This window comes from Leuresthes tenuis, unplaced genomic scaffold, assembly GCF_036924035.1.
Source record: "Leuresthes tenuis unplaced genomic scaffold, fLeuTen1.0.hap1 SCAF_17, whole genome shotgun sequence".
Lineage (NCBI taxonomy): Eukaryota > Metazoa > Chordata > Actinopteri > Atheriniformes > Atherinopsidae > Leuresthes > Leuresthes tenuis.
In genome coordinates this window covers 7,264,186-7,291,995 of record NW_027325371.1, presented here as the reverse complement: position 1 = coordinate 7,291,995, position 27,810 = coordinate 7,264,186, and the positions used below count along the sequence as shown (strand labels likewise).

General features: G+C 40.4%; 1 protein-coding gene across 1 annotated transcript; it reads right to left on the bottom strand.

Moving 5' to 3' along the window:
• Window positions 1-965: 965 nt before the first annotated feature.
• rnd2 (Rho family GTPase 2) lies at window positions 966-27,810 on the bottom strand. Its single transcript, XM_072368587.1, has 5 exons — window positions 27,494-27,810; window positions 27,008-27,095; window positions 7,754-7,863; window positions 4,383-4,517; window positions 966-2,119 (listed from the first exon to the last, which is right to left on the bottom strand). The coding sequence occupies exons 1-5, from the start codon at window positions 27,593-27,595 to the stop codon at window positions 1,850-1,852; spliced, it is 705 nt and encodes a 234-aa protein (XP_072224688.1). The 5' UTR covers window positions 27,596-27,810; the 3' UTR covers window positions 966-1,849.

Genomic DNA, 27,810 nt, shown 5'->3' with positions numbered 1-27,810 from the left:
TAAAATAAGATTCCTGTAAAGAAAGGCATGATATCAAGTTATTTTATGAACTTTTCCACTGACAGGACTGTGTGATTCTTTAAAGCTTTTGTATAGTTACTGTTGTTATTTTGATATATTTTGTACCCAAATTTGATAAAGAAACTTTTTAGTTTAAATATTTCTTCAATATTCCTCTTGCAAATCCTCTTCCATTTCTTAGATTTATTTTCTCTCTATCCATCATTTGAGCTCAGCTTGTCGGTGGTTTAATGTCTAGACAGGATGCAATAGCAGGTAAGTTGTCACACCGACAGCTATAAAGGTACAGCTTTTAGGTGCTGGCATCTTGCTCTGACTTACAGTAGGCAGGCTTATTAACTTTCCCGTCCAACTACTTGCTGTCAGGATACAGCAATGTGCCCAGTAAGAGCAGTTTGGATATGAGGTCAAGCCACTTAAGATGAAGGGTATGAAGAGAGACTGGAGTGTTTTAAAGTAAAAAAAAAGAAAAAGAATCTGTCATGGTTTGCAGTTCAGGAATCAGTTTGATAGAAAAATGGTTCTGTTGATTAAAAATCACAGTATCACAGCATGCATGGAGTCAGTCATTTAAAAACAGAACATCAGAGCTCTGGGGCTGCCGTCGCAGTTCAATTTAGTTTTTTCCATCTGACAGGACTGTATACTCTGAACATTAACAAGAAAGAGTCTTTCCTCAGGCTGCGCTGTTGTTTGATTTGCATAGCAACACGAGAGTGGTGAGAATGGCACAAACACCCAAATTGGACAGTTATAGTTTACAGATAAGAGTTTTTGAAGGCTGGTAGAAGAAAAGATAGGAGTAGTTTTATGTCGAGGTGGTATGAAGGATTTGTTTTCTCCATCATTCTGAGGCCAAGACAGGCTGTCATATTTAAATTTTCTGATGCATTTATATAAAAGATAAATAAATAAAGTCAGGAAAGAAGCTTCAACCAGAAATCATCTTTTCCCAGTGCAGTCAAGCTGTTGCTTTTATTTCAGAGTTGAGTGAAAGTAACCTACAAAAAAAATCCCTAACATTTTACCACTTTATTTTCCACAAAGAAACATCTTTAAAATAGCGACAACAGCGTTAATCTCAGTGAATCAAACTGACACAACTGGAGCTGATGAGAAAAATAGTGTTAAATGGGCAAAATAAAATCCTTTCTCTAAAATGCACTTGTGGTAGTAATGCTCACACACACACGCCATCACAACATTTCAGTCAGCCACTCATTTCATTTCCAGCTCTTAATAAGTCATATTTCAGCTACTCACTGGAATCCCTTTTTAGCATTACCATAGATACAGGTTTTTCTTTCAATTGAAGCAACAGGAAGCAACTTTCGGCAACATAGCTTAACAAGTAGTCCTCATGTCTGCTGAGCAACACTGTCTTTGAAAAACAACAATTTGCAGACATCCTGCATCAATATGGCTCTCCTTTCACATACGCTCTCCACCGCCACGCCGCTGTTCCATCCTCTTCCAGGAAATTAATTCCACTCTAATTCCAGAGACCAGACGGCATTTCCACTATCGCAGCTTCCACAGGTCCAGAGGGTTTGTCCAATTTGCCACCATTTCAAAACAACACAAATATGTAAACAGTTTATAAAATATGCACACACACACACACCAAAAGGAAACTAAAAACCCAAAGCATTTCTTTCCACAGTGCGGTGTTTCTGTGTTCTCGCGTCTGTGCAGTGCAAAAAAATAGAAAATAAAGAAAATACGCAAAAAAATAAAAATCAAATAATAAATAGACTTTCTCCTTTATATATTTCTGGGTTGTTTTTTTGTATATACATATATACTGCATATTCATGAGGCTGAGTCTCTACATGAGCACGCAGCTTTTGGCCCGGTCCTTCCTCATGGCCGGAGTTTGGTCTGTTTGCTCAGTCCGACCCGGCAGAGGTGGCAGGGGGAGCTGCGACACCCGCTTCAGGCCTCTGCGGGAAGTGCTGTGCTTCAGCTGTGGCTTATGCGGCCGCCGTACCGACGCCATGGTGGTGATGTGGAACACGTCACGAACGCTGTTCTCAGAAACCTTTGAGGAGCACTCGACGTAGGCCACAGCTCCAGTCTGTCGGGCTATTGTGCTTCCCTGGAACAAGGAGAGAGGCAATGAGACAGCTGGTAAAGTGCAATAGAGGAGGGCTATATTCAACATTTTAACTGGAGTCCTTCCTGCAATCAAACAGAATTTTGTAAAAGGGCTCTTCACTTATATGATCTTCACAAAGAGCTGAAGGACATTGTTTGCCTCTATTCTGTTTTTCAATGGTTTTATGTGTTTCTCTTCACAATAACACAAAATGTCTTTTCTCTTGTCTCCTCTGGCTTTTAGAGGATGTCTTCTACACGAGTTTCCTTTACATCAAGGTGCTGTATGAGCAGTGCTTCACAAAGAAGCTTAAATCTTGTAATACAACCCTTCATTGTACCATGGCATAATCAGGCTTTATATAACAACATCAGAGCACTAAATATTGCTGAAAAAGAAGCAGCAATTCTCAGACAAAGATGTTCATCTAAATCACAGAATGTCAATGGTCTACACGTATTCAAACAAATAAAGCTCCTCTGTCTGATGCATTAATAATGCAGATGCTGAATTCTGGATCAGTGTAACACAGAGCCCACTGGGCTGATGTTGACACAGTCTATGCATCTATTTAGAGAGAAGAGACAAAACTAGCAGAACTCCTTCATCTCTCGAGCTTACCCCTGAGTAATGTAACAATATACTTAGATAATTAAGACTGTAAATTGTTTGCTTAAGATCAAATCAGGTTCATTTGATTATCAAATCCCTCGGCCCCTCTCTTTGCTACACTAGAGAAGGGGCCTCATCTCTTGTTTCATGATCAGCTTTTAATTCACACAGGATCAACACATGCAAAGGTTGTAACAGGTGAGACGGTGCTGCATTTCCTATGACCCTAAAACCCGTATGCTCTCCAACAATAAGGGAGCTTTTCATCCTCAGAGGACATGGTTTGATTTCTATCATGATCATGCACTGAGGCACATGTAAGAAGCAATGAGGCTCTTATTAGGTGGAACAGCAGCTTTAGATTCAGCTGGAGGGAGCCACGGTAGAGATTGCAGTGACAAGCAGAAAAGCTTGATCGAATCTCGGGCAGATTAGTGCGGAAATGTCTAAGAGTTCACCCAATGGTCACTCTTACTGGCAACTCTTTAGCTCTGCTGGAATTCAATTTAAGATCAACAATGGGATAACAACACTATTGCTATTGGATTAGAGCACCAAAATGTTTATTGTCAACAGCTTTATCATCTGCTGTCTCATTGAACCAAAACAGAGAGTGAAAAGGAGCAAAATAGCGGCTGAATGTACAGTCATGTGAAAAATAAAGTACAACTTCCTTTATGTAAAGTTCAGGTTGTTCATATCAGGACATAATTGGAAAACTGTTTAGTCCTTTCCAGGTCTTAAATCAAGGTAATTACAAAAGCAGAAACAGTGTTGAACCGTTTTGTTCAATAGATAATTAAATCTGTTGTTGTTACCTAAATTAAAGACCAGGAATGGACTACAAGACTTTCTATTTCCTGAAACATAAAACCTCAGAATGGAAAGAGGGTGTTCCTACTGTCTCACACGGCAGTAGGCCTGATCATAAATGCTCCCCAGGCACTTTAGCTCTGTGATATTTACATGTTATTTTTTCTTAGGCTGATCTTTTTCAAGCAGCCTAAGGTAAGTCGACAGCAGCTCTCTGATAGCAGAGGGAAAAAAAAGCTGTTTTTATGATTTGTGTGGCGCTGAAAAAAACACTTCATTTTTTTGAGTCCACCACAAGAGAGCAACAAAATCAACACGCTAAGAAGTTTTACAGTTTATCATCACCCCGAGCCTCTTTTCCCATCTTCTTAGCTCAGAGGTCATATCAGCTTATGATAAAAGCTCACTATTTGTCAATGTCCAATTTCAGGAAAAAATAAGTCCCTGGAGATAAACTTCACTCATCGCTTGTTCTTCTGCTGCGTTTGCCATAAGAAACCTTATATAGCTTGTCAGCAAATTTTTAGTTAAAACGCCAACTGCAGCAACATGTCCCCATGGGGTTTCACACAGCTCTTATGTTGGTCATGTAGTCAGTGGTTGTGCTGCATGAGACTTCTCTCATACTCCCACCCTCCAGTGGGATCAAAATAAAAGCAATGTCATTGCTGATCCAAGATAGAAACAATCTTATCGCTGGATTGCTTTCTGATTTTATTTGCTCATCTGTTGTTTTCAAATCGTTTTTTTCTGTCTCGAAGGTGCCTTGGGAAGCAACTCTATATCTGTATTTATCCAACCCTTTCACCTCAGATATCCATCTCCTGCTTGTTCTCACCTGCTCATGGGTGACAGGAATGAGGCGCTGCTTGGAGAGTTCCCTCAAGGTGTTGACATCTGTCCTCATGTCCAGCTTACAGCCCACCAACACCACTTTGGCATTTGGGCAGAACTCTTGCGTCTCTCCTTGCCACTGTGGAGAAGTTGACCAATAGAGAAACAGAAATTCATCACTAGGTGCAGTTAAAAACATTGGCTTCTCTGACACTGAGCAGCTGAGCTTCAGAGAAACTCAATTCTTCAGTTATAAAATACAACTGTTCTGTTGAGGAGTCACAGGAAACTCAAAATGATTTACAGAAGGATACAAAGTTTGTTCGCTTGTGGTTTGAGGAAGAATTTGTTTGACATACAAATAAACAAACTGAACTTATTGGCATATTAAGCAATATTTGTCTATGATTTCTACTTGAGAAAATCTTACTCTGATCAAAAAGAAAAGGGAAATGAGCACCATGCGCATTTTTAAGAGATTTGCTAACTCAGTTTGTTCAGATGCTGGCTTGTGAATATGAATATGAATTATTCTTATTTCAGAGCTTCTCTTCGCATGAATCCTATCAATAAGCACCACGAGCACCACGGAAGCTGCCTAGCACTCTGAAAATATGATCATTGATCAAAACGATGCAAAGGCAGGCTATACAAAGACAGCTAATGTTTGAATGTGGTCGTAGCTCAAAATACAATTTAGAAATGACAATTAATATGAGAAGGTTGAGGAGAGCCCTACAAGACCAAGACAATCCTCAGAGAATTACTCCTTTGAATGCTGGAAAAAATTCTGCCTGCTTAAGATATTAAAGACAATTTCTCAGACTCTGGAGTGTAGGTGCACTGATCTATTGTGCAGCCACACCTGCACAAATACGACCTTCAGCAGAGTCAACAGAAGGAAACCTTTCCTGCCGCTGTTTGAGCAAGGAAGTGAATTGATCATGTTTTAAGCTTATTGCAGCCAGTGGCATGTGCAACAGTTTAGTTGTAGAGGGAAGATAGAATTAAACTAAACAGAAGCAAATTCATATCACTATCTATAAAAAATTTTAAATAAAAGGAGGATGGCTTCTAATTATCTTAAAAGTAAGCTTAAAAATCCCAAATGAAATACCGCAAGAGGTGCAAGATTTGCCTTGCTCCTCACAGTGCTTAACGAAAACATCATCAGAAATTTGTCAAAAGTCTGTGTAATAATCTCATAGAAGTAGAAGGTCTTTGCAGGAACAATAGAGAAATTCCTCAAACAAGAACTGAAAGACTATTAGCTCTAACCAAAAGTATTAAACTTTCAAAAGGTGATGATCCACGAGACGTACCTGGCAGGGTGCCTAAATTTTCCCCTATTTAATAATACATATATAAGAAAAGTGCATTCAAAAGAGAAACCTCAATGACAATTTTACAGAAATCTGCCATCTTAAACTTGAATTTTGGACATCAAGTAAACTTTCTACTTGACTTGACTTTTCTACTACTTTCTTAACTGCTCACAGAATCAGAAACTTTCACCAGAGGTGTCCATACATTCTCATGCAACTGTGCATATACAGTATTTCTTACAACGTGAAGTATATTTAGACCAGTCCTCTTGAGAGCTCATGCATAAATAAGGTACATTTCTGCATATATTGACATCTAAATTGATTAGAGACAATAAGTTAACTTATCCTAATAAAGATTAACCAAGTTTTTTGACCATTTATGCCTTTTAGGTCTTTTCCTTTAAAACACAAGCAGTTGAAAGGCATCTCCTTGATAATTAGAAACATGGTCAATGACAGGTGTATTAAATAAAAGTGCACCAAGACTCTGGATTCTTAGAAGCATGTTTATAATTATAATATATTTGACCTTTCTCTTTGTCAAAATAGTTGCAGATTATTTTTCCACATTCCCATGCAATGTTCAATGTTTCATTATGAGAAATAGGAAAAGGGTGAGAAAATGGTGTTATTCATGCCAGCTTGGCTCCTGTTTCTGCAGTACCTTAAACATATTAGACTTTCCTCACAGATCTCCGTCAACAAATCTATTTCAGGTTCCACTTAAAAAAGGTTTAGCCCTCTTCCTTCTCAAACCACCCTGAGATTAAATGTCACTTCTGAGACTTCGCTGAACCAACAGTCTCTCCTCCCTGCGACCCAAATAGACGACAACCCTGACAAGTTCCACATGCCATGTGCAGAATGTCAGGGTGTCCATTCATCCTTCAGGCTTAACACAACCTTTAACCTTTGAAGCCAATCCCCATTCTGCCAATAACATCCAGTCAAAAGCTTTGATTGTTTAACCCTCTCTCCTCCCCCAGCTGTCATCTAGCGACCTGTAAGACACCCCCTTCACAGAGGTCAAGAGTCTAATTTGGGATGGTGATTGTGCAACAGGTTTACCATGAGACCCTGAGTTTTAGGGATTACCAGGATGACAACTAGGGGCCAAGGGTCATGGCAACCCCCTGCCAAGCAATTCATGGGAAAAGCTAAAGCAGGACACTAGCAAGGCTCCTCCTTGTTGACAGAAGCCACTGAGGCTTGTGAAATATACATGGTGTCTCCAAAAAAAAGTGTGTCTCAGGTTAGACCTACAAAAACTTCAAGGGTATTTTAGCAGCTCCCATCCGACCACTAAACACGTCAACAGGACAGCCATGGGAACTGTCTTTCAGTTCAAAGGCAAATACACATGGCTTCAAGATGAGAGACCAGTAAAAGTCACAAGGCTGTTTTACAAGATGCACATGCACGCAAACAAACCCATTAAGTTGGGGAAATATACACATAAGGTATTTCACTATATGTGGGTACACAGTCTGCCACAGGCTGTAAAAACACGTCACAGACCACATTTAACAACTCCACCCAGCTAGTACACCCAATTTCAACAGTAGTATCATAATTTTTTTCAAATTAGCTGCCTTAACTGCCGCCATCTGGCCAACTATTCAGCATAAAACTCAAGATTTTAAATTTCTTAAAAGGTCTACAGTAAGTCACTTTCCAGTGCCAGGCTCTGCAGCAGCTTCTCTGGTACAGCTGGCTAATTTGCATACATGATACTCCTCTTTAACTGACCCAGCTGCAAACCGCTTCTCTTTCTTTTCGCTGACCTTTCATTGCTTAGAAGGACGTTGGTCAAGTATCCATAGACATTTTGATGAAATAAAGGAACGGGAGGCTTTAACCTCTGTGCTGATTTGCTCTATTGTTGAGCCATGAAAAGCTGCTGGGACAGAAATCTGAGTCGATACAAGATGCTGATTGGGGAAAAAACTAACTTGTTTTCTGGTTGGTTGTCCTGTATCACAACAGGTATTAAATGCTGACGTAAAGTTTTGAGAAAGGAATGTAAAATAGAGTTAAAAACACTGACCTTCTTTATGACACTGTCCAAAGTCTCTGGGCGGCTGATGTCGAAACAGATGAGAACCGCATCTGAATCAGGATACGCCAGCGGCCTCACATTGTCGTAATAGGAAGAACCTGTGGACACAGCAACATATGGCATAAGGTCATGATGTCTTCTGAGGAATTCCTGAGAGTATGTGTTTTTAACCAAATTTAACCCCGTGAGGGTCTCCATCCCAACCACATGGCTTATTCTGTCAATTAGAAACACACTTCACATTCCTAGGAAGTGATCTAAAGGTCATTAAATACATGCATAGCACATTAAAGCAGGCACACTGACATACACTTGGACACACTGCAGCTTGACTGCACTCTGCAGATGCAAATGAGTCTTAATCTTCACAGTTATGCACGCATTTTTGGTATTGTTTTCTCTTGGACTTCAACACAGCTGCGACCTCCCTTTATTACAGGGCTTCACAAGGAATGTCGAGGAGTTACTCGGAGAAGCACACACAAAAGTGAATTATAGTGGGCTGAGGGCTGGAGGACTTGTGCACGTAATCCATACTCATCTTGATGCAGCAGCGAGTGCCAGCACAAAGGCCAAACTTGAAGTTGAACCCGTTAATTCTCTCGACTCATTCCCCCTTCTGCCTCTTTTATAAATATTCCCCGTTTTAAAATATCACATTTCTTTTAAATGCTTGAGATTAATTTTTCCCCAGTGTTACTTTGCATTTTTGTACTTTGATCAAATTTAAAGGCAGAGTGGTGTCTCTGCACTTCCACAAGCTGCTCGGTTCCACAGCTTCTGCCCTCTTACAGCTCTCATTAGGAGGCTTGTAAAAAAATAGGGTCTCTAAGGGAAATGTGGCTGCAGTCTGCGAGCACCCTCCCCCCATCTCTATTAGGGGCATGTGTGGACCTGATCTCCATGGCTGCATAAACTTACAGTCATAAAATCTCATTTGTTGACAAGATCCTATTTCACACTGCTTGGAATGTGCAAAAATCACTAAATCAAATAAAAATATTTGCACACTTTGGTATAAACACCATTGATACTACATTTATTTTCTTAAGGTGATATAAGCTGATTGATTCACATTTTCTACATAAGTGCTTCATACCACATCTGACACAATGAACAGCTTGTTAAAGAGCTGCATGCCTTTGTCTGGTGTGGCAAATGGAGTCTGCACAATAGAACCGCAGCGTGTTTTAGTATCACTGGGTTCTCTTCGTTAATGATGGAATGAGACTATGACAATAGCTGCATGCGGCCCAGATCCCCATTATTCAACTAGCTGTCCTGTGGTGACCTGCCTTCACACTGAGAACAATGCAACAGGAAGCACAATTTAAAAAAATGTTACTTTTGTGGCTCAAAGTGAGAGGAAAAGTTTTGTTTACAATCTGTTTCTCATCTAAATGTGCTTTGCCATTGCATGCTAACAAATATCCAGAGTGCCAAAATGTTTGTACTGTGGACATTTGTAGCTAGCAGAAATGTGTAACCTATATGGCTTTTTTTTAGGATGAAAGGGTATGACTTTGTATTGAAAAATGGTGGAGACATGAAAAAAGAGACATTATCCAACATATGTGATTTTAGGATATGTAATGATGGTATCTATGGTAAGAGGATGCTCTTATACATACTTATATAACCCATAAAAAATCTCCTACTGCAACTAGAGGTCGACCAGTAATGAATTTTCAAAACCCCTTAAAATAATATAATGAAGCATGAAAAAGCCAATTGCAGTTTAATTGACCAGATTAGTCCATTTCCAGCACTGTTAGAAATTAACAATCTTTTATTTGATTAGAAACAGCTTTCAGCAGAGCAGCAGTTTCACTCAAATATATTCGTAATGCCTTATCATAAGTGACAACCTTATCATGCTCATAATTACAAATAAAACCTTTTAAATTTACATTAATTTAAATGCCGATTATCTCAGGTACACAGTATCATCTCAAACTAAAATTGCTGTTCACATTTTGCAGCTGAAATACAAAGAAAAGTTAATGAGGAGAAATAACATCTCTGGAAAATTAAGAGGATGAGAGAAAAGAGGAGGACAGGCACTAATGATTTTTTAGCAACAGCAGAATTAATGTTCATTATACTCTGATTAGCATTATATGAAAGTCTGTGTTTTGTGGCACTGCAGCCAAGTGAACAAGTTAACTGCAATGGCAATGCCATGCCTAATATATTTGACTGAACAAAGACAAACAAAATGATTAATTGGTCAACCTCTGACCTCAACACTATGAAACATTTTTATTTTCATACTGTAAAATGCACCACTGCATGTCCGTAAACCGAACAACTGCCATAAAGTAGAGACAGCTGAAGGAATAATACTGCCAAGCTAAAGATAATAAATCAACTTTGCATTGAAAAATTAAAAGTTAAACTTTAAAAGTTAAATGAGTCAAACCAAATTTGACTCATACTAAACCTGAGGTTTACTTATCAAAATTGTCAGACGTTTTGGCCACAAACTGTAATTTTGAATGCACTTGTTTATTTAGCATGTACAGTACTGTGTTTGTAATAAAATAATGGTACTCTTATCACAAATTCTGTGGAAACATACTCCCCACAACACCTGATGAACAACACAGTTTTCCTACACTTTGCATTTATCTTAATCTATATTCACTATGAACTCGCAATAAACCTCTCAGCCCTCACATTTATCAGCTAAAGCAGAACGTGGTAACCTTGAAAAGAAGGGAGGCATTACTTTAACTCAAACTTTTTAATAACAACTTAACAATGCATGTCCCTCCCCCTCTCTCTCTGCTGTCCTTTAGCTCTGCCTTAACAGACGCTCCCTCCAATGTAGGCTCTAAGTAATGACAGCGACTTTGAAGTGGCAGTTAGATACTCCTCCCAGAACTGGTTGTTCTCAGGCAGGCACGATGGAGTCCTACAAATCAGCATCGAATGGAAGCACCAGGAGGAGCCAGAGAAACATGATTTTGTCTCATTCAGTGAAAAAAATAAATGTTTTATTGCCTTGTAAAAAAGCTAATTATATCCAAAAAAGGTGTAGGGTCTCATCCTTAAACTCCACTGCTTTTATCCAAATCGACTTACAAATGAGGAAATAATATTACAGCTAACGTCAAAGCTAACAATAAGCTACATAGAAGGAAGCCACTAGTCAGACTCTGTCAGAGGGGACAGGGGTAACAGTGTAGAGACAGAGTGCAGGCATAGAGGGAAGTACAGAAAGAGAAAGTGCAGTCGAAGGAGTACAGGGTAGGAGATGCTCTCTGAAGAGTTTCTTGAAGATAGACAGGGACGCCCCTGAATTTGCAACTTGCAAGCTAGATATAATTTAATCAAATTGTCCCGAATACTTGATAGGGAGAAATGGGTAATTTCAAGAAGTGGTGGAGCAACGTCCTCAGCATCTCCAGTGATAATGACATAGGCAAGAATGTAATAAACACGTAGCCACAGAGCATGTACTTTACAGGATGTACAAACTTCTAAATTTGCATTGAACAGTTAGATTGCAGTCTACTATTTAAGTTTTTTTCATTGTCACAGGAGCAGCTTGTTTAGTAATTATTGATCATGTTTCAAAAAGTGGGCAAATATTTGATTTGATACTAGGCAAAACATGATCCAATCATTCATGCTCCCCTGATGCATTTCCAAATGAATGTGCCTTTAAACTGCACAAATCTTTGATAAAAGTAATAGTCATTTTAATTTGTATCTTACAAGATGTTACTAGCAGCTCATAGCCCCCTGTTCATCTTATTAACACAAGACTGCTACTGTTATGTACTGCTGAGGTAGCAAGACTAACACACACACACATACACATAACCAAAACCCAATCATAGGGAAGCCCAACAGTCAGCAAAGCTCACATTCTATTACAGAAAGGTCTGATCGGCAGTGGTCACACATAAGGTGCTGCCACTGCTGGAGTTAGTCTTTAATATGTATCACAGAGAAGCAGATCTGTACTAAGGTTAGAGCTGGAGATTAAAAGAAACAGAATGTTTGGGGGTGGAGAGGGGGAAAAAAGACTGACTTTGACAACAAGGTAAGGGTAAGGTGTAGAAGCCTGTGATGGTGAGAGAGGCAAAGAGGGTATCAAAACAGAACTCATGACAGTGGTGAGATGTCGGGTGAAGGAAAGTTGAGACAACAGTACTCATTTGACTTGAGATGTGATTAGAAGCTAGAATAAGGCCACTGGGATCCATTTGTCAACCCCAAAAGATCAACATGATCGGCAGGTCCCAGTCCCCACAGGTCTCTTCGCAGCGCAGCAATTCTGAGCTCTTTCTGCTTGGAGCCACAGCAGGGCCACATCAGCACTTTTGTAAAGTCAGAAAAAAAAGCCCACTGGGGGTAAGATAGGAAAAAAGTGCTGTGTTCAAAGCAAGCCAAGCAGGCACAAATAAACTCCAATCACCATAACACTCAAAAACACAAGGAGCCGAAAAAAGGGGAGAGTGGTTTCCCAAGCAAAATAGACATTACCAGTGATAAAAGAAGATGTAACTGCATAGAGGAGGATGGGTCAGCGGGACTGAGTGTTTGGGTAGGTAATGAAAGCAGTGGACTCGGCAGGACAGATCAAATAAAGAGGTATGAGAGCTCTGGGTAGGCTATTGGTAGAGTTGGCCCGTGCCCATTCACTGTGCGGTGGAACAAAAGGTCAATTGAATTTCAGACAGAGGCAGGATGAGATAAATGGGGCAGGAGGGTGAGGGAGGAGCACATAGCCTGGCAGGAACCATTAAAAACCATCATGCCTGGTAAGGAGTGGGGACTCTGCCAAGGAAAGGAAAGAAAAGGCATTAAAAAATCCCTGACAAAACCTCCTTGAGAGTTCACATTAGTCTGATTTAAAAGAAAATCTCTCAAAGTGGAGAGTAGAGTTATTTCTGCTGGGCTTATTAGCGCTAAGCCACCCTGCAGCCTCACGTTGAAGGATCTGCAGAGAAGAGGTGACATAAGTTGGAGGCAAGTGCCAACCATCAGTCGAGGTTCATCAAAGGCGAGAAATATCCCTGAGGATGTTGAGGCGGGCTGGAACTTAGTAGAGCGCAAATGTACAGTAATAAGGCTTGAGGGTTTGTGGTATGACTTCATTTATGCCTCCTGTCCCCTGACACATCGACTCCCCCGTAGGGAGAATCTGTCTGAAGCATGACAGCTCTCTAACTGCTCATTCAAATGCTCCTCTGCGAGAGCCTCGTTTTATGAGGACAGACAATAAAATAAACTTAGCAATAAAACACAAAATTGTGCTATTTGATGAAGAAGCTTCTTTGGGGATTCTGTGCAATTGAGTGTGCATTCCCATCAAACAAAGTCTTACAGCTTGCTCTGCAATAATCTGTACCATCACAGCAGGAGTGTGCTCTCTATCTCTGTTTGTTGCATGCTCATTGCAAACAGCTTAAAAAACAAACCATTATGAATGAGGGGAAAGGAATAAAGTCTTTGCTTCAGGGCTTTCTGATGTATGCACATATTGCAGGGAGTCAACAGCAACTAACAGCCCCATTAGGTCATATAGGCATTCTGAAAAACACTCATCCACACAATGCGGGTTACCATAAACCCGCTGATATGTCACCAAATCAGCAAATTAAGGAAAACAGTAAGTCACTATGCCAATTCTTTTCTCCTGTGACTGTTTTCCTCTGGAAAACCACCTTCAAAGTGAAGGCAAAACATTACAAGTTGGGTTGGCAGAGTATCATAGCAACCTGGAGGGATGCAAATAGCTTCATTGTGAGACCCTTAAAGGAAGTTAGGAGGAGGAGAGCAGAGGAGCGAGGGGATCATGGAGGTGCTCTGCTGCATTGGTGATTAGAGGAGATACTAGAAGAGGATAGCAGTCAGTGCTCAATTTCTGAAGAGGTAAAGCAGATTTTACATTGTGTAAGTTCCTGTCTGTGTTGTGAACTGCTGTGATGTCTTTCTCCTCAATCAAGTTTCTACTCAAACAGAGATCAACAAAGCGAATTGTCGAGGCATCCTTTGAGAGGAGGTGGATTTTCTCTGACCCATTGTGCCACTCTCTTATACAAAAGAACGTGCAGTTCACTGTGTGAATATTAGCCTGCACAAATCTTATTTTACAGTCCCACATCTAGAAACCAATATTGTTCCCACATATATAGCTACTGACCTTATTCCCAGCACAGAAATTGTCAGCTCGCACTCCAGAAGGGAAAAAAACACCTGGTGTATTGGCGTACAAATAAAGTTTCACACATATGCTGTAACAAAGACGACCTGGAATTTCTAACTAGAAAAAGTAAAAAAACAACTGCTGCACTTAAACTTTTCAAGTTCTTCATGGTTTTATTGCTCATTTTATTTATGCTTATTTGTTTCTGTAGCTAGAATGTTATTGTGCACATTTTCACTGTCGTGGTCCTGAGTACAAAGGATGAATGTTACCCAACGGTTATACAGGTTTTTTCATTCATGTGCCTTTCATTTTCTGGAATAACAGAAGTTTACAGACATCCCAGGGGGACACAGCAGGCTGCGGTGACAGCTGGGTGAAGTCTTTTGACACTCATTGAGGAGTTTATTTTCTTTAAAAATGATCCAACATTTCTATTCTCTAAAATGTGTAAAGTTTCATTAATTATTAAGTAGGACTCTTCACAACAATTATATTTTCCAGTGTTCAGTGAACATATTTTAAACCACCAAAGATCTATACAATAGTTGCACATATCTAAAGATATTGGAACTTGTCAGTAGTTTTGCAACTGCAGTGTTCATGACATGGAATCTTGGCCACACTGTGTGCAATATGTTAAAGCGTAAGTCACATAAACAGAGGACTTACCGTTGTGATATACTCAACACAAGCTGCAGTATCTGCAACAGATTTACACGAGTTGCTCAAGGCAATGAATCTGTCTGTGAAATATAAAGTAGTCCTGCGAAACAGATCATTAATAAGTCTGTAATGAAGCAACTCCAGCTGGTCTGATCTCTGAACTGACATTAATATCTTCAAATGATCTTTTAGTTTGACATACAGGATGCACTGAAACGTGTCTATACCCAATATGCATGCACACATGTACAACGAGATAATAGCTGTTGATCTGTGATAACTATGGCTATGTCTATGTCAAGTTTTCCAAAGCATTAGCATGCAGCCAAGGCAGAGGAGGTGACACGGGGTTAAATGGCCATTAACCTCCCATGTCTGCAGCTTTCACATGGGAGATATTGATCAAAGCCCACACTCTTTTGCTGTGCAGGAAGTGCAGCCTTTGAAGCACCTTTCACGGATCTGCTCTGAGGTCTGAGTTGATGCTCGTGTCTGTTGTCCAGTCACAGGTTTATAAAGTGGGGCCAGCCACCGCACAAACAGCACAGGCAGGGGACAGAGCATCATTACTGTCTGTCATCCAGAGATGGAAAAGTGTGTCTCCTCTCAGTTTCCCTAAACTCCAGCCGTCTTTCATCATCGCACACATACACCTACATCCCACCCCAGAGTAACAGCTATGCATTTCATCTCCTGCTGTCTGATCTCTGTATCTGTCTCAGACTTCTGCGCTTTGCTTGGCTTTGAAAGATCACAATGCTTCTTTGTCACTTGCTTCTTCAGTTGATTAAAACATATATTCGTTGTCTAGCTTTACTTCGGTTTTCCCAAGTGAACTGTTTGACAGAAGACTATAGACTTGAGTGGAAGTTTACACTGTGACAACCCTAATTCCTTGGGGATGTTCAATTGTTTGGGTGTTACAATATAAATAAATACTCAACATTTGTTTGTGTGAGAAAAGGAAGAAGCTGTGAATGATTTCTTGTGCTGTACTTAGGGCATGCGATCAAACTGTTTCTTTTTTTCGTATTTATTCATTTCATTTCTACAAGTGTTGGATATGATCAAATCGGCAGAAGTAGTTCAGACTCTTTGGACATGATCCCCAACATGGCACAGTTAAAAATAAGAGCACTATATGAATTTGATTGTCTGTTTTTTGTACCGCAGTTGGTTTCAATATCCCAACATAGACGCTTTAATTGTTTGTTACATAGAAGGAATCACAAAGGAACTAAGGGTGTTTTACAAAAGAAAGGAGGCTTGTTGGAAAATCTAACACTGATCAGATCTGAGGAGCTCCCACTTCAAAGGGACACAGAGATAAAAGTGGGCGACTACAAATGAAATTCAATCAAATATTAACATGGTTACATAATCAAACCGGTTATTTACTGACCGTGCCTAATATTTCACCTTGATCTCAAAGTATGCACAATCTTTAAAAAAAACCTTTTTCCTGTGTATAACTGAAGAGTCCTTCAGATAATTTTGTTGATCACAAGAAAATCCACATCAGTTGGTGTCCTACACCCGCAGCTATGAGCAAGTTTTTGGTGCGATGACAGTCAACAATGTGTAGATGACACTACAATAATATATACCAGAGCTGTGACGAATTTCTTCATTGAAAGAAGAGAAGAGGATGAAACTATAAGATGATTCACAAATATATTTTCCTAACCCTAACTGAGCAATTTAGTTGCCAAAACATAACCAAGCAGTTAGTGTAAATGAAAGTTGGAAAAAAAAGGAATTCCCTCACAATCTGTAGATAGAAATTGCTTGTTCAAACATAAGGTTATATTCAAGCAGTTCTACATATTTCAAATCATAGTAAGGAATATAGATCCTCCAAAATGCTACACACTGGATAGAGATTTATACCAGCCCCTCCACCATTAACGAAGCCAATAATTGAAGAGCTTTGCATTTATTTCACAGCACCATCTCTACAATCTGAGAGCTTTCCAAGTTAAATGTCAATATTGCAAATTACCCTTATTCTTTGGCCACTAGTGATTTGTAAGTCACATTAAATTCCTATCTGAAAAACTTCCTCATACACACACACACACTCAGTATTCAAAATCTTCTCTTTATTATCCTGAAATAGGCGATCAGATCCTTTACTTCTACACATCTTTCAATCTCATTCTTTCCTTCTGAAACTCCAACTTGAAGATTTTCATTAAAACTTGTAATAACACTGTGATTGCCACTTCTCTGTCCACAGCCGTCAGTCTCATATGAAAGAAGGAATGAGAATATTCAGTCAGCGGCTGCACAGGCATATGAAAGAAAAACTTGTGAGTGGAATAGGATATCCTGAGCTCCGTCAGCTCTACTTCCTCCAGTGTATAACCATCCAAACACATCCCTATCATGGTGCTATCTATACCCAAGCCCACTTTGCAATTTCCAAGGGAGGTCACCAGGGAGACATGGCACCACTTCAAGTGCAATTTCACTGCCACAAAAGCAGCAGCAGCAATGAGTAAGGGAGCGCTTTGGATCTTGTTTATAAATAAAGTCATCCATAAATGATGGGATCTGTCGAGTGTGTATGAGCAAGGTGAAGGTGGGGGGTGGAAGATGGAGGTGAAATACGGCCTCCCGTCCCGTATCTCCTTACGCTCGGATGGGTTGCAGATGGATGCTGAGAGGGTTTTGCTTGCGTGGAGGTGCAGGGCCAGAGGGACTGAACGCTGTAGCATTGGGAGTAGCAGAACCAGTCAATGTGGCCGTTTGAAGTGGGCTGATCAAAGCTGTCGCTGCATCGGCTACTGTTGCACCGAACAGAGGGAGTGGACCACGAGAAAAGCCACAGTTCCCTGGGTGTCTTTCCTTTCTGTCTGGTTGACTGAAGCATTTGCTACTGCTGCTACTGAATAAGAACAAATGCCTACTTTAGTGTCAAGGTGGATTAGTTGTGTCAGTCGCTGAAGTGCATGAACAGCAGTGGAGGTTGAATGCTCTGCAATCACCCTTCTGGTCCAATAGTTTGTCTTTTACTGATTGCATGACTGTAGATGACACAGTAACCATTGATCAGGTCAGATCTAAAAATATGACAGCTGAAAAGTAGTGGCCGTTAGAGTTTATTCTCCAGTTATTAAAGAAAAATGTTTATTTAAAAATTTAAAAGTAAAGAATCTATAGTCCATTTGGTTGTGCTGATTAAGTAACTTCAAGGGCATGTCGCTGTGTCAACACATTCCTCTGCATTCTGCCATCGATCATTTCTTTTAAGCTCGAAAAAGACAGGTTGCACAATTAAACATTAGTCTTCCACCTCTTAATACAACTGACAAAAGGCCTGAATTCTCAACGGAACTGTTTTAGATTACCATATGTAGCTTAGAGTTCAATGTGTAACAAGACGGTGCACTAGATTAAAATGTGACACAGGCGACATTTGTGCATGCCTTTCCCTAAGGACCAGAGTGGGTCAGGTCCCAAGGGTGCCACCGACAAACCTTACTCACAAGACAAAGCCTGTGAGGGTGGGGTGGTGGATGGGACTGGGAAAAGCACAGATGTATGCTTCTCCTTCTGTCGACTCCTTTTGTCCTCTTTTCTAGTTTTCATTTCTGGTGAGCACTCTCTGCTCTCACAACACACTCTCTGGGCCCACCCATGCCCTCCGTATTTATACTTCATTCAATCCCTTGCTCCCCCAATTTCTTTGCCTACTGCTTGAGGCAGCAGATGCACTCTCCAGCCAGATTGTGCCCCTGCTCCCACCCGAAAGCCCTTCAACAGCTCCCATTATGCCTCTGGTGAGCTGGGAAACAATAGAAAGGGTCACAAGCTCACGGCTGTAGGAATTCCCAAACACTAACTCACTCAATCATGCCCACACATTGATACATGAAGTCTCACATATCCATCACATACAGATATTTTCTTTTTTATATAACGTTTGATTTTCTTGTTCCCTTTACAATGACTTTAAGCTGTGGGAAATCAAATATCCCTATAAAGAAATTTACAATGACCTTGACACCAAAACAGAAAAAAATTTGAATTACCATATTTCAGAGCAGTGTAAAGTCTGTGGCTCTGGAGGACTACATTTACGTAGGTGTAGATTCTTATTTGATAATTTACATGTTTGCAATGAACAAGCAATATCAACAAATATCAGAAGATGAAAAAAAAACATAATGGCCCCTATTATATAATTTAATTTCCTAAATTGAACAAATAGTCTTTTTTTAAATGTGTAACAATAATGCCAAAAACAAACAAAGAGTTACTTGTAGTTTTAATCGTACAAAGAATTCACTTGTGAATTATCATCATAAGCTTCAAGATTACCATGTACACTATGAAATGGGTGCAGATCATCATTTAGCTGTTCAGTGCAGATGTTTGAATCACTCTCATCAATTGCACAAAGCTATTTTTGGCCTTTGGAATCAGTGACGCTCTGAAAAAAAACCTCAAAACTCATACAGTTTTATCATCAAAATATGATGTTCAAAACAAATGAACATCTCGTTTGGGATTTGCTAAAGACCAAAAAACTAAAGAATAATGACACATAACTCCAATATTCAATCAGCACAATTCATGTGAGTAAAACACTTATTAATTCAATGTCAATGTGCAGTCAGTGTTGTGAATCACCACTAAATATCTCTTTATTCTCATGTCTTTGTAGTTCTCTCTCCTTTTTATTCTGGCTGCAAAACAGTACAAGTCTTAACTTTATCTATTTATTCTTTCTTTCTTGAAATAGCTAAAATAGCTTCTCTGTTACTAAAACTGCACAGAAAGGCTTAAGACAAAGCTTGTTATCTGTAAGCCATCAAAAGCCTTAAGTGTTCCAAAAGACTCCTTTTAATTCTGCCCAGTTAATGTTCACTCCCTATTAACTTATCAGTTTGATTTTCATAATGGGATGTTCACTAAGTAAAAGCTAAATGCAGTCTTTCAGCAGTGGATGTGCCATTTAAGCAGATTATACACTTTTGCTTGGCGCTAAGCATTAAGATGATAGCAAATGCTGAGATGGCTGAGATGTGGTGAAAGAATGTGTCTCATCGTGTAGCTATATCCATGGACACATTTACTGGCTCACCTGACTGAAGTTAGAGGTCAGAAGGACCAGAGAGTTACATCGTCTGGGGCCTCCCAGAAGTGCATGTTTCATTGTTTATGGGCGAGAAGACATGTGGGTTACTCTAAACTTTTTGTACGCATTTGAAAGTGGGTGCATGAGTCAGGCTGCACTGTGTTAGAGTATAGATGTTTGTGAGTGTGTTCGTCTCTGTGTTTCTCTCTCTCACTGAGGAGAGCAGATAGTCTCTGTGGTAATTACACATCTGCCCACCACCCCCTGGCCCTGACTGCTAGTGACCTTAGCACAGTGCTCAAGCAGCCACTGTCACTAATGGGCTATCAGAGATGGAGAACATTGACAAGGGAAAAGAAAGAGGGCAGGATGAACAGAGACAGAATACATACTTGACTTTCAAAGAACAAAGTTTACCTTCTCCTCTGCTGTCTTTTCTGTTCAAGTTCCTTTGTTCCATCATCTTCTCTAACAGTTAAGGGAGGCTATGTTTTCTTATTTTTAAAATCCTCTGTAATATAAGAATCTAATTCACAAACTGCTGCTCAAGAACCAACAGATCTACCCCCTGTAGCTAGGACTGCCAGCTGTCTTCCAGCATCACACAAACCTGCTGAGAGACTCATGGTGCAGTGGAGTGCAGCACTGCGTAGGAGCCCATCATGTTTCAAGAACTTTAGAGCAGGGGATGATTTGCAAAGAAGGAAAAAAGAGGAGTAAACTTAGATTCATTATGATTCATCACTGGAATTTGAAAATAACCATAGTCACTTATAAATTGAGGCATGCCTGCATCCCTATTTCTGCAGCTATCACTGCCATTAGATTTATGTGTATGTTTAATTACTGACTTTAGTCTCAGGGATTATAGTGAATCCTGTCAAACAGACCGCAGGCTCATCCAAAACCTGACGCCAGGTTGACAGCATAAACCAGTTAGTGGATAAATTCTCTGTTACATTGTTATCAAGCTCATAAAGTCCAGGAGTACAGAGCAGTAGCCTCTCTGTCCAAAAATACCCTAACAAGCATTCCAGTATCACTTTATGGAGATTGGAGGTCTGGCACAAAGACCTAGATTTATTTCAAAGCACTAAAAGCATCCAGCAAGGCAGACACAAATCCAACAAACAAACAGTACCCAGTTGCATTTTTGTTCACATATCAGTTGTAAATGGAAACATTCATTAAAACTTGTATGATGGTTTCTATCACAAAACAAAATATTACACCTGACATACATTTTCATGTTTCATCAAGTCTGCAGCCTTGCTTGTGTCTGACTTCATACGTTCACCATCTTTGTATCATATCACTGATTAGTACAAAGCAGAATATGTGCATCAGTTCCAATTTTGAAGGCATTTATCTCTCCAATCATGATATTTCACTCAAAATGATAAGTATAAGCCTCTCTAAAGAACATCACCAGGGATTAGATTCTTTGCCTGGCAACCATAAACATCTTTGCCAAATTTCATGACAATCCATCCAGCAGTCTGAACCAATGGGATGAGCTGGCCAATAAACCAGCACAACAACCCATAGAGGAGTAGTTGTGGATCACTCTTTTTTTTATATGAAACACAGCCTGCAAAATCGCCTTTGAAATTATTGCTGTGTCATCATATAAACCTGGCCAAATAATTGCCCATGCATTCATTTACATCCATTCTCCCAACGTTTTTTGTCCATTTCAGAGTCAACATGAGGAGCTGAGATGTCCAGACCTCTTGTCTACTTCCTCAAGTTCCTCCCAGAGATACACCTCCAGGCCGGGTGTGAAAAATGATCTATGTTGTGACTCCTGTTGGCCTCAAGACCTCCACCAAGCTGGTCATTCCTGGTAGACTTCTAAAGGGAGGTGCCCTGACAACACCCTTATCAGGTCACAAAATCCCTTCAACAGGTTCCTCTGTGAGGAAGAACAGGTCTGAGCTAAACCTGAATATCAGAACCTCTCACCTGATCTCAGAAAGCAGGTTGCGCTACCACGTGAGGAAATCCTTTTTCAGCTACTTGTTTAGTCATCTTGGTATTTTAGATATTATCTGTTCATGGCTACAGATGAGGGTGGAGACAAAGTCAGACTGGTAAATCTGGAGCTTGGCTTTACAACTCAGCTCACTGTTTACCACTAATTTATGATACACTGACTGCATCAAAGCAAAAGCTACATCCAATCTAAGAAATATCTTTTCTAAAAGATCCTTTACTCTAAAGAAACCTAAACTCTCCCCTTTCACCTTGACGGAGCAGTTGATCAAAGATTCAAAGGTGCTCTAAGTTTCAGACCCATCACACACAGCCAAAAGTCGTTTAAGTTAAGAGGACCCTCGCGCAAAGGTGCAAGAAAGACAACATTATCAGTCAGAGCCACAGAGTTGTAACCTCCAGATCCCTACACCAGATGCCGTCTTCATCAAGCTTACACCTTGACGTTACACTGCTGTCATTGTAACAAGGCCTTTGATCTTCTATGAGTGAATAAAAAGCTTGTCAGATAACAACTCTGTTGATGCTTGAGTACGGACTTGGGTGATTTTTAATCACGTGTGATGGTAAAGTCAATATTTTTGGATTTTGAACATTTAGTCTGAGAAAGCAGGCCAGCACCCAGAGCTCTGAGAAACTGTGAGTTTGTGTTAACATTTAAATCCCCTTTAAATATATCAATAACTAAGAAAACCATCATTTCAGATTAAACTGTTTTTCATATGAAAACATGAGTTAGCAGGTGAGAAAAAACTGCCCAATACTTTTTCTGTTTATGTTTAGAAAAACAATCCATTTGAGGGACAGTTTTTTCATCAGCCTTCGTCTGTTTACTCAATAAGTGAAACTGTATTGCAGCCACTCTTTGTCAGTGCAGGGGAGTGCCTTACTTTCTCGCTATGCATCATCAAAACAGGTTTTGTTTAGGCAGTTATTGCCCTGGGCTGGTTCAGCAAAGAGTAACAAACAACTTTCAGGGCTTAGGCTGGGTGCGTACTGGGGCTTTTGAACAGCAATTTAAAGGATCTCGTCAACTTCCTTTCAGAAGCTGACAAAAAAAAAGGTGTTTTTACCATTTGTGTTTATATCCAGCGGCTCCAACCAACTAAAAAGCAGTTTATACTAAAACTGGAGGTTATTTGGAGAAAAGTGAATGAAAATGTTGGTTTCCACTCATTTAACCCCAAGTCTAGCATTACAGTAGTGATTCAGAAGACAAGCAAAACAACTATATGATCCAAGAACAGAAAATGTTATCCCCTGCGTTGAGCAGACCCGCTCTAACGTCATATCAGATCTCACAGCACTTTTTGAGTATCCTCCAGCTCCATTGAGCTGTGGATTTGAGGTCAGAGGGGAGTGTCTGTTGGTTTTATTTCTGCTCTGTGTTGTGGTTGTAGTTCACTTATTGTCCATTAAAGTTTAATCAAGTGGAAAGTGTTGAGGATCAGAAAGCCCACAGAGCTTGGGATGTTTTTACAGGCTGCTGGATGCTCTACCGGTCCACTGCCCTAAGAATGTGGAGCTTAAAGAGCATAAAGTCGTCAGGAATGTTCGGTATGAAAGGATCGAGACTCTCATACTAGACTGTAACTATGAGCAAGAGTGGGAAATGGGAGCGGCGTTACACAATCAGAGTGTCATCTTATTATTTCACAAGTCAAAAACAATAACAAGGAAGCTGTGTGATGACAGATGAAAAATATGTTAACAGGTTTAGCAAACGAAGACTCATTTGAGAAAATGGGCACTGGAACTCTTTAAGGAGTAATTCTACTTTTTGGAGCAATAACATTGTATATTCTTGAAAATCAGTATCTGTGAGGCCCCACAGTGCTTCAAACTGCCAGTTCAAGAAAGCTCTTATCATTGTTTTGTTGTGAACACCCCATGTAAAGCAAGACTGTTGGAGAAAAAATCCTCAACACCACAGCAAGTGATGCATTTCAACTTCCCAGCAGCTACAACACTTTGTTAGGAAATAAACAAAAAAAGAGCAGGGTGGTTGGAACAGGAGAATAAGCCTAAATCAGACACGGAAAGAAAAATTAAACTCACAGGATAAGAATGACTCACGCAAAGATTACAAGTAATCTATAGAAAGTTTAGTAAAAACAAAAAGATGGCCAAGCGATTAGAAAAAGAAAAGACAAAAACAGGAAAACAAGATTCTTGTAAACAGCCCTCCAGCATTATTAAACAGAATACAAGAGCTTCATGTGGGAATCGGACCAGGCATACACAAGACAGCTGAGAGAGAGATGTGAATGTACTGCTGCAGGAACTTTGGGGAAACCCGTCCCGTCATGACTTGGACATGTAGGAGACAACATGCTCACCTCTTAGATGGGTATTAGTCTCAGGCCAAGGCTACAGGGAATCTTTCTCAGGCACTCTTACCATATTGGGAAGTGGATGAGTGCATTAGTACCTCAGGCACAGTAAAAACCCAGACTGACTGACTACTAAAGGGGCCCGTGAGCATTGGCAGTTATCACTAATGGCCCTCAGACAAGTTATCACTGAGCTGTATTGACATTTTGACTACATGACAGCTTGGGTTTCTGTAGAGTAAATTAAAACAGAGATACATGCAGTGGTGAAACTGACTTCACTGTCTATCACTACAGTTCATGGCTGCCCACCTATGTGGCATGAGTGAATCATTCTTTTTATTTCTTAAATTCTCCAGATTGTCTAAAGTTGTAAGGCAGAAAATAGGCTAAAAGAACAACAGATAAAACATTTAAATCTGATTAGGGAGGTGCAACAAAAACATACTCGTGCAGAGAAATTGAGATTTACATTAAGTAGTAACTTCAATTAGATTAACAGCTCATCCCTTCTCTCACCATTCCTGCAAGGACAAGACCTTGAGGAAGAATCTGAATTAATGAAACCAAACTAATCAATGTCTAACTTCTATGCTGCACCACTGATTCCTGGGAACGTGTAATGTAACCATACCAGAGAAATTTGAGCAAGGCGAGATGCAATAGCCTCCAACAGTGATCAATAATGTTTTTGTTAACAGAGCCAGACCACAGCAGGTAGACTTCACAAGCAATAAATGAGGAGACAATACTTTATGTGATATGCTGTGAGCAAGAAAACAGATGTTAGTATGCGGGGCTGGAATGAGGAATGGCAGGTGGAAGACAGACTGAGGCTAATGTTACGTCAAAAAGAAAATGTCCAGTGGACTGTAGCTGTGTCGCATGCTTACACGCGATGGCTCCTATTCAGAGTGGATGGTTCTGTTGATGACAAAATAAATATATAGAGGATTGCTCTGTTGCTATTATTACTTGTGATAAGTTTTCCTTTTCATTTTTGGAGTCTTCGACTTTCTGTTGCCTGAAAGGTCAGAGCTGTCGAGACGGCTTGCAAATGACAGATGAACCAAGTCATGGGTCAAACTTTACCAAAGTTTAGCTGTATGCCACGTGTGTCATACATATAACAAGTCAACTGATCACTGTCATCATCTGTACAAAAAGAGTAATAGACGTCTTAAATGTCTATCTATAAATGTTGGTGTGATTGACCCCCTGAGAGGCTGAACTGGTGGTGACGGTGCTTAAAAGGCTGATCTAGGGGAGCTGAAGGGGAAGAAGGGTGAAGCAATAATAAAAATCTGGAAGATATACTTTTTTCTACAGATGAAAGCCCTTTTCATCTAAATGTGAGCCAATTATCATTATGTTTTGTTTTTTGTTGCAAGAAAATATGGACATCTGTGTTTGCTGTGAATCAGTGAATAATGGGGCAGTGCACACAGAAGCGCACAGGCAAACACACACACTTGCCTTGTGGGCTGGGTGACGTCACGCTTATTGTGAGTTGGGTGGCTCCTGACTGAAGATTAAAGCCTTACATTGCCAAAGGTGCTTTGGGGTTTAAAAGATGGACAGAAGCACAACATTCCCACCACATCATTAGCCTCTTACAGCTGAGAGATAAGGGACTCAAAATTGTGGCCCCAGGCCCCAGAGGACTCCCACCCCTGAGTGACAGGCTCAAGCAGATTTGCTCTCTGGGTCGACATGAGGTTCAACTTAAAATAACATTATTTCACTGGCTCACCACATGACATAAAAATACTCAGAAGATAGTTTTAGGGTTGGGAATGTTTATGGTAAAACAAAGAACTTCCCTCTGGGAGAATTCAATATTCAGTTCTCCAAGTGTTCTGCCTGGTCACTAGTCACATGGCTGGCTGGCAGGAGCCGATCTGGCCTGAGATTGCTTTGACATACAGAGTCTCAGGGTAGCTCAGAGCAGTAAATCCATCTACACTGACAAGAGTGGGATAGAGCAGAAGTCTCACTAGTGCTACTCGCTGCTTGACAGCCAAATCTACTTCCTCAGCAAGAACTTTGTCAATACTGTCAATGTACCCTAATCACACTGAGTCCCATTCTCATGGCACAACACTGTGGACATAGTCTTCCAAAATATTCTTACACTGATGTCACCAGCAGTTGGTATTTAGAGTGAATCAGTATGTTTAAATTAGACATTAACAATTTTCAAGAGACTAGGCAAAGCCCCTAAAATATAATCTATAACAACACATGCCATTAAAACCATAAGTTGAGACAATGATGGATGAATCCTAATGAATGGGTTGAAGAATGTGGAGTGATCAGCTGTATGAACTTTGGGAATGTCCTACTCTCTAGATAATCAAATTTCACCCCTTTCATTAATGATTCATTAACAAACTAAATTAAATATGCAAAGGAAGTCAAACTCAACAACAGAAGTGACGGTTTCCCGATCTAAGAATGTGGCAAAGCAGGAAACGCGATCACAAAAGCAGGCAGACAACATGACCCGACCTTATAATATATGTCAGATAACTTGCATCCATCTAAATCTGATGAAAACACTTTTTAATGGTTAGAGCAATTACTGGTCCCTCCAGGCCCATCCTGTCTGACTTAGCCATGTCCTCACCCCTCTCCCCTCCCAGAGTCACCTGACCCTGAGCCAGAGCATGGGAAGAGTCAGCCACACACAGTGTAATGCACAGGAAGGAATGCAAACACAAGACACACAGACATGGCTGGCACTGAAGTCTCCCCCAAAGACGACAATCATAAATAGCAGATGCCTCAAACTAAAAAAGAAAAAAAAAATCTTAAGTTGGCCAGGTCAAAGCAATTTATCAGAAAGATGACTGCTGGAAAAGTTGGAGAGGGGAGATGGAGGCAGTCCTCTCACAGTCACAGCCAGTAACCAGCACCATGGAAAGGCTGGAGGGGAACTGACATGATGCCAGCAGCCTCTAAGTGAAGGTGCACACAGCGATATGAAATTGTCTTACCTGACGTGTCCCACATATTCAGCTCAATCCGGTGCTTGTCTATCTCGAAACTGGCTGTGTAGTTTTCAAACACTGTGGGCACGTAATTCTGAAAATGAGAGGTTTGTTTTAGTTATCAAGTTAAGAGGACCATGAAAAGCCTGTGTTTCCACAGACAACACAGTTCAGAGAATTTTTCTGATGCATAACATAATGGCAGTCAAATTTCACAGCATAGTAACAATTCCAGATAACATATGAATTAATTATTTGGCAGGCAGAGACAAAGCCATTAAGCTTCTGGTCAGAGGACTTTTTCAAACAGGACTGATACTATGAATTTACAGACATCCCCCTCAACACCTCTTTGTTTGACAGGTGAATCTAACCTGCTGACTTAAAGCTGGAGTTGAGCGATCCTATTTCTTAATTCATTTTTCCCCAATTAATTCAGCCTTTTCCCCATACAAAACTAAAAGGCTAAGTTCAGACTTTTTACAGACCTACCTCTGGATAGCAGTCCTTGGCAAAAACGTGCAAGAGCGCCGTTTTCCCACATTGCGTATCTCCGACCACTACGATCTTACAACGGCTGCCTAGACTGTCCATGGTTAGTCCGTCAGACGTGAATTCTTAAGACGGGGAGCGATTGCATCCAGCATCCGATAAGACACACAGAGAGAGAGAACACTGAGAACTAAAGGGTGCAAACACATGCGCCGAGCCCGTGCGCTTTATCCAGCTTCCAGTCCGACGCGCAGCCCTCTGTTTTCTGAATGTCTGAATTGGTCGGCTACCGAAACCACAAGCGGGACTCACACAGC